This window comes from Macaca mulatta, chromosome 10 (genome assembly GCF_049350105.2).
Source record: "Macaca mulatta isolate MMU2019108-1 chromosome 10, T2T-MMU8v2.0, whole genome shotgun sequence".
NCBI classification, from domain to species: Eukaryota; Metazoa; Chordata; class Mammalia; order Primates; family Cercopithecidae; genus Macaca; species Macaca mulatta.
In genome coordinates, this window is record NC_133415.1 from 99,036,876 (window position 1) to 99,051,716 (window position 14,841).

At 49.2% G+C, this 14,841-nt stretch overlaps 1 protein-coding gene across 1 annotated transcript in view; it reads right to left on the reverse strand.

Annotated features, from left to right (window-relative positions):
* CDH22 (cadherin 22) overlaps positions 1-14,841 on the reverse strand; it is a 135,162-nt gene that overhangs the window by 58,580 nt on the left and 61,741 nt on the right. Inside the window, exon 3 of the mRNA XM_015148909.3 lies at positions 8,637-8,931. Within this exon, the coding sequence (XP_015004395.2) occupies positions 8,637-8,931 (295 nt within the window). The remainder of the gene's footprint in view (positions 1-8,636; positions 8,932-14,841) is intronic.

The following is a 14,841-nucleotide window of genomic DNA, read 5'->3' on the forward strand; positions in this document are numbered from 1 at the left end:
GGGAGTGGATGGTGCTGCATGGAGTGGGACTCAGGGATTACAGACATAAATTCTCATTCCAGCCCTGTCCTTGGCTTTGTGTGGCTGTGGGAAAATCTTCCCAATCTATTGGGCCTCAGTTCCCCTTCTGTAAAAATGGAGATAACACTTTATCATTCTTGCCTCCCTGGGTGTGGGAGACCCCTTAATGAGAGAAAGAGATGAAGCACTTTGGAAAAGAACAGAGTTCTCAGCCGAGGTGACCACGTGTCATTATTATGAAGACGTTTGTAATTATTACCATCCTGCCTCTTCCCTACCTCCTTTCGCCACCCCACTGGGCCTGGGGAAACCCTAGGCTCACATTTAGCTTCTCAAACATTTATAAAAAATGAGTCCCACCCCTGCTGCTGCCAGCACTGTGCAGAATGCTTTCTATTAAAAATTAAACACCACTTGTCGAGTCTCTGGGAACGCTCAGATTACACAGGAAACAAGCCCCCTCTCAACATCCACCCCTGCTGCCCTCCTCCCAACTCCCTCTTCTATCATCACTTAGAATACCGGCTGGCTGGGCTGGCCTTGACCCTGCTTCCAGCCTCCCAGCCAGGGCAGCCTAATGCAGATGAATGACACACAGGAGATGCAGGAAAGTGGCTGCATGGGAGGAGGCAGGTCCAGAGACAAGTGACAGAGAAGGCGGCACAGAGAGAGGGGTCAAGAAAGTGGGTAAGAGACAGAGAAAGGAGGGTCAGAGGGACAGAAGTCTGTGGGGCAGAGACAGAGAGAAAGCGGTAGAAACACAGAGGTTAAGTAGGAAACCAGAGGAATCCAGAAACAGAGACAGAGCAAATAGAACAGAGACAGCGGTACATACAGAGCAGGAAGAGGGGGCAGAGCAGGAGGGAGAACTAGGAGAGGAAGGTGAGGTTTGGCCTGGTGGGGTGAGGGACCTCCTGCATTGCGAGCACCTTCCTCTAGAGTCTCCAGGGAATGCGAAACACCCTCCTCTTCTCACCCTTTCTTTCCTTATGGATCCTGGCCATGGACTTGCCCATCCAGGCAACCCCTGAGTGTGTGTGTGTGTATCTGCTATGTCCTCCTGAGAGAGAGCACTCTCATATCCCAAACTGAGACCCACAAGCTCTTCTGTCCTCTCAACATTTACCAGGCCCTCTGTTAGGCAGTCCCGTGACTTTGTTTGTTTTGGACTGCAACATTTTAAGTATCTGTGATAGCATCCTTCTACCCATGGCAGAAAGCAAACATTTTTGCTTATGATTCAGTTCCATTCATTCTCTCAACATCTACAGAGCACCTGCTATGTGCTAGACCCTCGAGGGCAGGATGGTAGCTCTATCACCTTTGCACCCTAATGCTGTGTGGCCACAGGGCCTGGCATACAGAGAGTGCTCATATTTGTTGAATGATTTGTTGATGGAAAAGACAAAAAGAGACAGGGATATATTCCTCCCTGTCCAGATTACCTGGGCCAGGGGACCGACTCCTGAGGGCCAGGGCCTCTGCTCCTGTCTGCTGCTTCTCCCCACCAGAAGCCTCCTGTCCTGTTCCCCACAGCCCGGGTGGTGAGAGCCAGTGCCGTTGCTAGGCAAGGAGATATTGCACGTATAGATCTTCCTGGACTTTAATTAAAAACATCTTTAGAAGTTGTCTCTGCAGAGACCAGCGATTGATTCCTGGCTTGGGCCTGCGGGCTGCTGAGCTACACTCTCTCCAGCTATAGACGGGACAATTGGAGGCTCCCAGCCTGCCGCTGCCCTCTCCAAATGATATCCTTGGGGAACACACTCCTTCCTGCCTTCCTCCTTTCCTCTCTGTTCCCCCAAGCACCGAATTTAAGAATCAGATAGTGTGCTCTCCCAGTTTTACTTTCCTTCCCCTCTTGAGCCTCAGTTTCCATAGCTGTAAAATGGGGATGTCAGTACTTAACCCAAGAGAGTCCCTAGGAGGCTGAAATGAGATTAGGGATGTGAAAGTGAATTTTCAAGCTGCAAAGTTCTGTGCAAGAAATGGTTGCGACTCTTTCCTCAAAGAAAGCTATGGATGCTGAGCCAAGGAACTCAAGTTCTGGTTTCCGCTTCTGGGTCTAGTTCTGGCTTCAGCTCTTACTGTGGAACCTCAGAAAAATCACTGCATTTATTTCTGTATCAGTAACATGAAGACACTAATACCGATCCTGCTTATTCCCCAGGATTGTGAGAATAAAGAGAAATAGCTCTGTGAACGCAAGGCTTGCTGATCGCTATTATTTAGTAAATATCCAAATAAATGCAGGCTGTACAACCAAACAGTCTTTTCCCATCTGTTAAAGATGCTGCTCACAGAGGAATTGAAATAGGTGGAAAAGTGCCCATTTCCACATTCTGTTGAGCCCTAATCCCATGGTCTGGCAATGTCAATTCTATGGCATGTGCGCTATGACATTCTCCTTCCTTTGCCCATGGCAGACATCACCAATCCATCATGGCATTCTTTCCTACCAAGGCTGAATGAGATCTTAGAGTCCTTCTCAATACAGCCCGACAGTCACTACCAATTGATCTGAGTTAGCACAAGAGATGAAACTGATCTGCTACCACTTTGAGGTCAGGGGTGGTGTCTTGCTCATCTGTGATCTCCACATACCTAGCAAAGTTCTATGTACCTAGTAAGCCTAATATGTGTTTACTGAATTAAAAACAACTACTTCTCTATCCTCCGTGGGGCTATGTATAAAGTAGGTGCTAATAAATGTTTGCTAAGTTGGGTGACTCATCTTTGCAAGCCCTACAGAGCCAAGTACATTGGAGGCCTTGTGTATAATGGGTGCTAATAAACATTTGTGGATTTAATTGAATTACTTATCTTTACATCCCCTGCAGTGCCCAGAATAAAGTAGTGGTTAGTAAATGCACATTGAATTGAATTTATCATTTCTATCTCTGGTATCTTCAATAGTGCCAGGCATAGTATCTTGCACAAGGTTGGCATGAATAAGTAGGAGGAGTTGAGCTGGGTGTGGGAGACCTGTGAAATCCTCTTGCCATCCCATGGTCAGGTTGTGACAGCCTAGGGAAGGGGTGTGGCTCCCTGACACTGAAAGAGTGTCTAGTCCAGTTCTTCTCTATTAAAACTTACTCCCTGTTGACACATTCAGCCTCAAGCTGTAAATTCCCTCTCTCTGTTGACTTCCAAAGTTGTATCTTTAGCCTCATCTCTCTCCTGACGTCCAGACTCATAGATCCAACTGTCACCTTGACATCTGAACTTGGACGTCCAATAGACACCTCAATCTTAACTTACCCAAGAATGAATTCTTAATTTATTCTGCAAACTTGCTCTTCCTGGAGCAGTCCCCATCTCAGCCACAGTAGCTCCATCCATTCAGTTGCTCAGGCTCAAAACTTCAGCATCATCCTTGTCTCCTCTGCCTCTTACTCCCCACATCCAATCCCTCACAAACCCTGTTGGCTCTACCTTCAATGTACATCCAGAATTCCATCTCGTCTCACCATCCACACTGGTCCAAGTCACTATCACCTCTTGCTGCACTATTGCAATTGCTTCCTCATTGGCCTCCCTACTTCCAACCTTGCCTCCTACAGTCTGTTTTCAACATGGCAGCCAACAAGTCATTCTTTTAAAATATAAGCTGGATTCAATTACTCCTCTGTTCTCCGTCTCACTCAAAGTACAACCAAAAACCTTTCAATGGCTACCAAGTCCTGCGCGATCCATTGTCTGAGGTATTCAGACTCCAGATATTCTCCCACTTACTTCTCCTCAGCCACAGACCTCCCTGCTATTCCTCAAATAAAATGACAAACATGCTACGCCTCAGGACCTTTGCACTTGTGGTTCTCTCTGCCTGGAACATTCTTCTTGTAGCTTAGGGGTTGTCCAAGTATGGTCTCCACACCAGCAGCATTAGGGAGTTTGTTAGAAATGCAGACATTTCTAACAGTCCAGACCTCCTGAGCCAGAAAGACTGGGGGAACAAGGGCAGCAATTTGTGTTTTAACAAACCCTCCAGGTAATGTGGATGCACAAAAAAGTTTGAAAACCACTTTTTGACCGAGCTCCTTGGTTCCCTTCCTTCAGATCTTTATTCAGAAATGTCCTCTTTCAGAAAGAGAGGCCTTCCCTGACCCCTCTGTCTAAAATAGCACTCCCCCAAATTGTTCCTAACTCCTTTACTCCTTTATTCTGCATAGTACTCACACCATCAGGCATATTAATATTCATTATATATGTGTGCATATATATATATATATATATATATATATATATATATATAGAGAGAGAGAGAGAGAGAGAGAGAGAGAGAGTCTCGCACTGTCACTCAGGCTGGAGTGCAGTGGCATGATCTCTGCTCTAGGCAACCTCTGCCTCCCTGGCTCAAGCAATTCTCCTGCCTCAGCCTCCCAAGTAGCTGGGACTACAGGTGTATGCCACCATGCCTGGCTAATTTTTTAAAATATTTTAGTAGAGATGGGGTTTCACCATGTTGCCCAACTGGTCTTGAACTCCTGAGATCAGGCAATTCACCCACCTTGGCCTCCCAAAGTGTGAGGATTACAGGCGTGGACCACTGCACCTGGCCTATTTTATATTTTTAATTATTTATTTGCATATTACACATTTGCTTATCTCTGTCCTGATTCTCTCCTGCTATAGTATGTAGGTTTCCTAAGAATCCCCAATGCCTGGAACAGTGCCTGGCACATAGCAGGCGCTCAATAAACATCTGATGCTTGAATGAACCCTCTCTATGCTCAGAAGGGAACTTGGGGTCCAGAGGGGGCAGGAAGTCGACCAAGGTCATGCAGGGAGTCAGGCATCCTGACTATCAACTCAGGACCCACTTGGCTACATGAGGCTTAACATGACTGGTGTGCCCCTGCTCAGAAGCGTGGCTCATTGGAGGCCCCCGGCACACTTCCCTTCCCTTTTAAGCTGTGAGTGGTTTAATTTGCAAGCGCTGCTGCCTTTCATGTCCCAAGCTGCGTCCCTGCTCCCTCTGATCTCTGAAGCTGCCCGGACCCTGGTACTGCTTGTTGGCCCCGCCCTCCGCAGCCGGATCAGGAGGTTCAGTAATTGTGACTGATTTTCAAAGCTGCCTGGAGTCTCTGCAAGCACCCTGGTGTCAGATTTGCTTCCCCTTCAAATAGTTGCTCAAATGAAATAAACTAATTTAATTTCTGCTTCTCCCTTCCCCCTCCTGAGTTCCCAGCTGGTCCAAATTGAGTCCCCCTCCCTCTCGACCTTTTTCCTGAGTGGACTGTGAGAGTCAGTGGGCTGGGAGAGGGAGTCAAGACAGGGCTGGTTCTCCATAGGCTGGTGCTCATAAACTGGGGGCTGCCTCTGCCTCCTACTCTCTGCGTGACCTTGGATGAGTCCTTGCCCTTCTCTTGATCTCAGTTTCCCCACCTGTGAAACAAGGACCCTTGCCATTCCAACAACCTGGCAGCCATGCCCAGCAACTTGCTCTGTCACTGACTTGCTATGTGACTGTAGATACTTTCTTCTCTCTGAGCCTCAGTGTTCCCATCTGTTCAATGGGAATGCTACCATCAGTCCTGCCACCTCTCAGAGTCGCAGTGAGAGTGAAGTGGTCATGGAGGAGCCACCATGGTGGAGATGAGGCTGCTCTTCCCCCGGCACCTCCCCATCCTCAGCCCTTCTCCACAGTGCAGCAGAGGGAATTTTCTAAAATGCAAGTCTTCCCACGTCACTCCCTCGCTCAAGCCTTTCCCAGGCTACCTGCTTTCCTCTAGTCCTTCAGATGGGGCTCCTGCTTCCTTCTCTAGCATCTGCTCGCCCCACCTTTCTGGTCTTTTTTATGCAGAAATGTGCAGGTCAGTTTTAGGTGAAGGGGGACAGGGCTGTGAGTTTAAGTCAGTAGGTAGGGGCTGCTGGACCTAGAAAGTCAGGGACTTGCTGCATGACCTTGGACATGTCACTGCCTCTCTGAGGCCCAATTTCCCCATTTGCAAAATTAATTGCTAAGTTCTTGCCAGGCTCTGAAATTCCATATGTCTTTGCCATTGATAATATCCAAATTTATCTCTCCAGCCCAGACCCTCTCCGAACCTGGATATTCAATTGTCTTGTTCAAGATCTCCACTCGGCAGCCTAATATGTTTTTCTAACTTAACATACTTCACACCAAACTCCTAATTTCCTCTCATCCCCCAAATCTATCTCAGTAAAGAGAAATCCATCTATTTAATTGCTCAGGTTACAATCCTAAGAGTCATCCTTGAGTTTTCTTTCTCTCACACTCCATATCCAATCCATTAGCAATTTCCATTATCCAATCCATTATGCTTTCAGAATATATCCAGAAGGAGACCTCTTTTCAACACCTCCACTGGTACCATCTTGTTCCAAGCCACCATCACTTCCTGTTCACAGGCCACCTGCTTCTGCTCTTGCCCTTTTTTCTTTCCATCTATTCTTCATGGAACAGCCGTGGGGTCCTGATCATGTCATTCTTCTGAGCAAGACCTCCCACTGACGTCTCAGTTTGCTCAGCATAAAAGGCAATGCCCTGGCTATGGTGTCCATGGCTGCATGATCTGGTCATCTTGTTTTTTCTTGGCAGAATTCAACCCCAGGACCTTTGCATGTGGCATTCCCTCTGCCTGGAATGCTCTTCCCCCAGGGCCACACTCTCACTTCCTCCAGGTCTTCAGAGAAGCCTTACTGCACCAATGATCTAGTTGTTCACTTGCTTATTGTCTGTCTTCCTTAGGAAGAATGGGCCCTCCATGAGAGTAGGGAATCTTCTGCCTTTTCACTGCCATGTTCCCAGGGCCTAGCCCATAGTATGTACTCAATAAATATTTGTTCAATGAATGAATATACTCATATAGACACAACATGTCACATGCACACACAGGCCTTAAAGTGCTTCTTGGCTAGGTGTGTGTGTGCACATCTGCATATATATGTGGAACACACATGTACATCAGGCATGCATGCATGCCTGTGTGTGTACACCAGTCTGCACCCACATCCACAGCCTCATTGTTCCCTATTTCCCCCTCATCCCTTGCCCACCATTCTCTCTGGTTCACCTTCTCCTCTTCCCTTACTGGCTGCTTGCTCATTATCCCAGCAAGCTGCCAGATTTGGCTCAACCTGGGGAAGCTGGGCTGACAGCACTCTCTCCCTAGAGCCCAAGTACTCCTGGCCTCTGACACGCAGCCATACAGCTGGGAGGTCCAGGGAGGCACAGCGTCCAACCTTTGGCCACAGCGAGTCAGCAATGGAGCGTGGCTTAAGACCTAGGGCAGCAGCTTCTTGTCTAGCCTGGCTTGCAGATAACTTCGAGCAACATGGTGGGAAGGAGATGGCGGCTACTGGCTTGTGCCCCTCACCCCATGACTCCAGTTTCTACCACAGCCCCAGAAGCCCTGAGCTAAGTGAGGCCTTGATGGTCAGAAACGGTCTGGGGGTTTCATGGTCATGCAGAGTCATGCAGCTTTAGCCTCAGTGTCCTGCTCCTGTGTGCATGGCCCTTTCTGAGTATGGCTGTGTCTGATGTCTACACAGAGATGTATATTGTGTGTGTGCACTTCACTTTCTATGGGCATAATCATGTGTGCAGTGCTCCTGTGTGTGTGCAGTCATACCCAGGTAAGTGCAACTGAATCTGTGTCTGGGGGCTCAGCCATCTCTGTATGAGGCTCTGTCCCTAGCTGGCTGGGTTTTTGGTGAGCTGTGGCTTTCTCTGAGCTATAGACAGAGCTGCCTGTCTCATTCATCTGCCTGTGCCCATGCCTGTCTACAGCTGCACACCAGGGGAGCTGGACCCCAGGATGCTCATGTCTGCTTGTGGCTTTTGCCTCTGTCTCTGTACATGGCTGAGTCTGTGCAGAAGCGCTATCTGCATAAGGGCCCGTTTCCTGCCTAGGGTTGTGCATGGCTATGTCAGGGTGTGCACTCGTGGGTCTGAGTGTATGGTTGGGCCCTGTTTCAGCTGTGTCCCAATCTAGCTGTTCCCAGTGGTGGGTGTGGCTGAAGATGGGAGTATGTCCGTGTGGAGGTTGTTGTCAAGGGCTGTGCTGTATCTGTTCATGTGCAGCTGAACTTTTGTGAAGGGCTCTGTCAAGGCGTCCAGACATGCCTGTGTGTGTGACTCTGTCCAGCTGTGCCCGTGTGTGTGATTCTGTCCAGCTGTGCCCGTGTGTGTGATTCTGTCCAGCTGTGCCTGTGTGTGTGACTCTGTCCAGCTGTGCCTGTGTTGGGGACTGGATCTATGAATGGGGTTGTATACCACTGTAGTGGTGAGTTGTATGTGGGGCTGGGCTTGTGCATGTGGCATGTCCAGATCTGTGGCTGTGCCTACATATGTGACTGGGTGTGGCTGTATGAGCATGTCTGAGGGCATCACTGTGTCCACATGCAGATCTACATTCATGGGGGAGCTGTGTCCATGGAAGTGGCTGAGGTCATGTGTGTGGTTTTGTCCAGGACTATGCTTGACCCCAGGGGGCACTTGAGCTCACATCTGTACCCTGTATCCTGGGTCAGCAGGCTCTGTCTTTCCTGTCCCTCCCAGAGGATCAGCTACTCCCCTTCCCAGCAGGCTCCACTTCCCTTGGGGATCACCTTGATCCCACCCCCCACTCCCAGGGCCCACAGCCCACCTGTGGGCGAGAGTTCGGCCACGCTGCCAATATAGGGGCCGTGCAGGAAGCGGGGCTCACTGTCATTGATGTCCTGCACCTTGATGATGAACTCCGACTCGGGCTCCAGTAGGCGGTTGGTGGCGCGATCCCGAGCCTGGGCCCGCAGCGTGTAGAAGGTTTTCTGCTCGCGGTCCAGGCGCTCCATGGCATGAATGTCGCCTGTCAGCTCGTCGATCAGGAAAATGGTCCCAGCACCCTCGCCTGAGATGGTGTACTTGATGGCCCCGTCACCCTCGTCAGAGTCGGAGTGGATCTGGGGAGGCAGAGAGGAAGGCAAGGTGGAGGCTGAGGAGGAAGCTCCTCTTGGCTTCACCGTCCCATGCCATTGGCTGCCTATTCCTAAGCCCATCTCTTCTCCAACACATACACATCTTTAGTGAGGACACTGAGGCCCAGCAGCCACGCTCACTTACATCCCGGGCCTGGAGTGTTTCCTCAGTCCTCTGGGGCCCTCCCTGTCCCTGGACTCTACTTTCCCCTCTGCATTCAGAGCTATCAGCCTTGGAGGCAGATCTGAACATGGCCTCCCTGCTTACGACCCTCCAGTGGCTTCCCATTGCCTTCACATAGAAGTCCAGCACCACTTCCACACCTCTCTCCCCTTTAGCACGTGCAGCCCTGAGGATCCTGCCTTGAGTCCTGTCCTTGTTTCTCTGCCCTTGGAAAGTCTACTCATCTTGCAAAGTGCAACAAAAATGCCACCTCTTTCAGAAAACTTTTCTGGATCCTCAGTCTCTCCCCACCTCCGGGATCTCTCAGTACATCAAGCCATCGTGATCATGTTCAGCCTTGTAGGATGGCTGTAGCCAACACTTCTCAAACTCTACTATGCATGCAGTTCACCTGGGGATCTTGTTAAAATGCAGATTCTGACTCAGTAGGTCTGGGGCCAGGCCTCAGACTTTGCATTTCTAACAAACTTCCAGGCTGCTGGTCCATGAGCTCACTGTGAATTACAGGTCCACCGCTCCCTAGACTCTGCACCACAGGAGGTTGGGGTGGCATCTTCCTCATCTTGGTATATGGAGAACCAGGCTCAAGACACGGCACATGGCAGGGAGTGAAGGGAGAGAGGAGGAAGGGATGTCAATTGAAAGAGCACCTTCTATGTGCTAGGCACTGGCTAAGCAATTTATGTACTTTTCTAGTTCAAGATGCTTTTTTAAAAAACCTGCTAGAGTAGGTTTTGCTATCTTTATTTTACAGATTTTTTCCCCATTTCCTAATGAAGATTGGAGAAGTGGAATGGGTTCTTCAAGGTCAGGCCACTGGAAGAGCTGGTCTGACTCCACACTGGGCTTTCCTATTCCATCTAAAGCCTCCAGAGAGGAGCCCAGGGCAGGGGAGAGACAGTGCAACCTGGCCCAGCCTTGGCTCTGACATCTCCTCCCTGTGCATCCTCACCCATCACTTTGCCTCTCTGGCTCTCAGTTGCTTCATCTGTAACATGGGAATCATATTAGCATCTTCCTCCCAGAGGTACTGAGGGGTTTGCTGAGTTGAGAATCCACACAAGGCCCTTAGCAGGTGTTACCAGGTGACATTTACAATATTTAACAGCCAGCATGGTGGGTGCACTGCCCAGGCAGTGGTACTGCAGCAGGATCCCTGCTGGGCCAGGCAGGAGCCCTTTGGTTGCTGGATCACAGAGAGGCCCAAGGGGCTGAGAGAGTTGGGGCGAGGGAGAGGAGAGGGACTATTTACTACAAGTATGGAGGTTTTTCATGGTTTTAACAACCAGTACAACTATACCAGTTTGTACTAGCTGAAAATCAGCCCCGTCTGAGACATAATGAGTGCCCAATAAATGGTAGCTATCGTTATTATTATATTATTACTAAATGTTAGCTATATATAACCAGGATTTAATCTAGGCACTATTAGGCTCCAGATTCCAGGCTATTTCCACTGCCCTGAGATCTCTTGGGTGAGGAACCAGCAAGAAGTCTGTTTTCTTGCAATCAGAAACACCTAAGTCCTTATCTTCCAATGCCCAAATCTCCCAGGCAGCTTCGCGCAGAGGAAAATCCATTCCAATGAAGCTAATGGCTTTGGGCAGGTCCCTGCTCCTCTCTAAGCTTCCATGGAGATGGAGTGTGAATGAGAGAACCCCTAAAGTTCCTTTCAGGCTGGGGTGCTGTGGACCCCAGCCCACTCAGCAGGAGAACAGGTGCCCATGAAGTCATCACGAAGGGGGACAAAAGCCCATCCCCTGCCACGCAGGAGGAGCCGGGGTATAAATTCTGCTGGTAGAACTTTGTGTCTGAAAGGTGGATTATAGAAGTGCCATTTGGAAGATTGAATGGCCCATAAACATTTTCATATTTCATTAGCCGATTAATGGGCATCTCTCTCTTTTTGGCGAGTCTGCTGATTCTCAGCAGAAATTGCGGGGACTAAATGGAGGCGTCTGGTGGAACCTTTCCGGGTCCCCGTCCTGTTATAGATTGCCCCAATTAATGCCCGTCCTGGGCTCCACTGAGAAGCCTTCTTCCTGTCCAGTTACTGTTAATAGATTTCTCATAAGTGGCTGGATTGTAAAAACCTCATAACTCAGTTTAATGCCCCCAATAAAATTATTTCAGGACATCAGCCCTGAATCATTGGCAGTGCTGAGGATGAGGAGACCTGTCTCTCCTGTTTGCTGTTTATACATTTTTTCTACCATTGCCCCAGGGGAGATGGGGTGAGAGGGGGTGATTCTGTTCCCTTTTGGGGTGGCTCTATCTGCTTCCCAGTCTGATCTGTTGTCAGCTTATTTCATCAGCAAACACTTCTGAGCAGTGTGATAGAATAGACGCCATTCGAAGAGATGCTTAACAGCTATAATCTTATTAGTCTTCATCATTGTCCTGTGAAACATTATCATTCCCATTTCTCAGGTTAGAAAACTGAGGCACAGAGAGGGGAAGTCATGTGCTGTGTCAGGTGGCTAACTGCGGGAAGCACGCTCCTGACTCTACTACTCACTAATGTTGGGACCATAGGTTTGTCCATTTTACCTCTCTGAGCCCCTGTGTTTCCACCTGAGAAATCAGACCGAGCCCTACTTGGCACAGGTGTGGGGAGGATTAGATGAGAGCATGTTTACATTGACTTAAGCACTCTGCTAATGGTTTTTCCTTCCCTTTCCATCTCCTGGCTCTCCATCATGTCCCTGCAGCCCTTGACGTTTTAACTCAGATCCCAGGCAGGGCTCACTTATGAGTGAGGAATGGAGAGGAGGGAGTAGAGCCTATGGTGATGTCATCTTCTGTGGAATATGATGCAGAGCTCACCCTGGGGCCTACTGGCTGCTCTCTGGGGACCGCAGAGTCAGACAGGGGCAATCGGCCTGGGCAGGAGCTAAGATCTGGGAGTCACGAATTCAGGCCCAGCTGGGGCTGCCTTCCCTGCCTGCCTGGGTCCCAGCTCCAGAGTGAAGGGGGAATGCCTGTGGCTCTGCCCTAAGAAGATATTTCTCAGGACTCTCAGCTGTGAGTGGAGGATGGAAGACGGTGCTCTCATTTATTGAGCACCCACTATGTGTCACACATGTGTTGCAGGCCATCTGCAGAAATTGAGCTTGACTTTGTGGGGTTTGCAAACGTATCCCTATTTTCCAGGTGAAGAGACTGAGGTGGCCCCAGGTCTGTTTGACTCCAAAGTCCAGTTTGGTTTCTCTGCAGTCTCTGGGAATCTGGCTAGTCTGCTTACAATGCCTGTAGCAGAGGATGAGGGAGAAAAGGGGAAGGAGTGGGCTACCGGGTGGCCACTGGGCTGCACAGCTTGGACAGTGGCCTTGACACCAGTCTTTTGCCCTGTGCCCTGCAGGCCACAGTCATCGGTGGCCTCTTCTCTCTAAGCCTCCATTTTACCATTTGGAAAAGAACCTCAAGCCACACATCAGGAAAGATTACGTGCTTTGGAGTCAGAATCAGCTCTGTACCAGCTTCAGCTTTGCCAGCAACCTGTGCACGCGCCTGGGCAAGTGGCTACCCTTCTCTGAGCCTCAGTTTTCTCATCTGTAAATGGGGCTGATATTGCTTCACCATATATATTCTGAAGATTCATAAGATAATATATGGAAGCTCCTTGCACTTAGTAGGTGCTCAATGTAAATTAGTTCCCTCTCCTTTTCCTGTGCTGGTCTCAGGAGGGGTTGAGGGGTCACCTAGTTCATCCCCTATCTCCTGATACAAGAACCACACAGACTCAAATCCTGACCTACTGGAGATCTAGGGGCCATGATCCAATCAATGCCTTCTTGTCTTTCAAATTCAGCTTGTTTCCTCCTCCAGGCAGCCCTCTCAGATGCCCTCTTATTTGGTTGAAGAGACCTCACCTACTCCGTTCCTGCCCCGTACACAAACCCCTCCACTCCACACCCTCCTGTAACTTCTAGTGTTGCACATCTGTGTCCCCAGCTGTCATGGGCCTCAAGGTATGGACTAAGTTAGGTTTGTCTATGTCAGAACTCTCTGTGCCTGGCACGCACTAGGTACCCTGACAATACCTGCAGAGAAAATACAGGGGGTGGCAAAGTTGAATGTGTGTGTGTGTGTGCGCGCACGTGAGTGTGAGTTTGCAAGCTCCTTGAGGGTCAAGCATCTGGCTGTTTATTCCAACTCCCCAGCACCCAGCACGCGGCACAGCACCAAACATATTGAATACATGAATAATAAAGTATACAACTGTCATCAGACTCCCCCAGTTGTCTTCTGGGATTTCTGCTTAATTCAGCCACTCTTAAATCCCAGGTACACATGGACAATCACTGGGAACCTAAAACACACCAGGCACAGTTCTAGACCCTTGACTGCTATCTCACTGATGTCTCATCTTGTGCATCAGAACTTACTCTCTCCCCATTGTGTAGGTGGGCAAACTGAGGCCCAGAGAGGGTCTAAACCCCACCTAAAGTCACACAGGTGATGAGAGACGGCTCCAAAGCCTGACACCACATTCAGAGTTCTTTCTACCACATCAAGTGTGGCCAGCCTTGGAGGAGAAATCCCCCTCAAGCCCCATCCCTTGATCATAAACAACACGAAAAACACAAGAGTGATGGTTTCTCATCCCAGGGGGCTGAAAAATGGGATTTATGAAGCCATTAATTACTTCCTCCTAATTAAATCAAAATTAAATGCGAGCAGAGGTACGTTTTCCTTATTAAAGACAATTAAACGGACAGTGCGGCTACGCAAATAAAATGAGTCCAGGATTTAAACAGAAAGCAAATCAAATAAAAAGCCTCCCCGGAATGAGGGGTCTGTTCACAACCGTGCTACTCGTAAACCAGGAGTTCATCAATTTTCTTTAAATATTAGCAACTTAATTAAATCTGCTCTCCTCCCCACTTTAATCCTGCCGTATATCTAAAATAGATCTCACCGCCTACAGGAGTTGGTCATAAGTGCTGACCCCATAACTCTATCTTTTTTTAAAAAAATTAAAAATCCTACAAAATCCACATCCAGCTGACAGAAGCCTCGGGGGAAATTACCGTTCGGAAAAGGGATTAGTCAGAGTACCCAGATTTTATGGAAATGCTGGGAGGTTGCTTTGAGGGTGGGTGTCGTGAGAAGGTCGGGGAGAGGTGGGCCAGGGTTGCCAATGGGGGCAGGGCCGCAGAAGGAGCTGTTCGTGTGGGGTCTGGGTGACAACCGCGGGGCCCAGCAGTTCCTGTGGGTGCTGACAGAAGCCTGGCGGCGAGTGATGGAGGAGGTGGTTGTAAAATAGGTTACCGTCGGGCGCCTGGGGTTCACTCTGCGGATGGTGCTGTTGCTAAGCTACCTTTAGAATTCGACAAGGACGGATGCTCCGAGCGGCTCCCTGGGGTGGGGGAAACCAGGAAGCAGTGAATTAACTGAAACCGTGGTGAAGTCCTTTCTTCCTGAAGAGTGAGAGAGCGTGGTATAAGAATGTGTGTTTGCATTCACGTGTGTGCCCACACAAGCACTCGTACATACGAGGGACTCAGCTGGAAAGGGGACAGGTGGCTTTTAAAAGCCCAAGCTCGTATTCCTAGGGTGGGGAGGGGTGGGCTAATGACAAACTTCCCCCCATTTAGTGGTAAGAAGCTATAACGTTAAGTTGCCAAAAATACTTTTTGTGATTTGGGGTGGGAGTTTGTAGTTAGATGGTACACTCAAGATGGTGGAACTCTCAATAATAGTGAGAC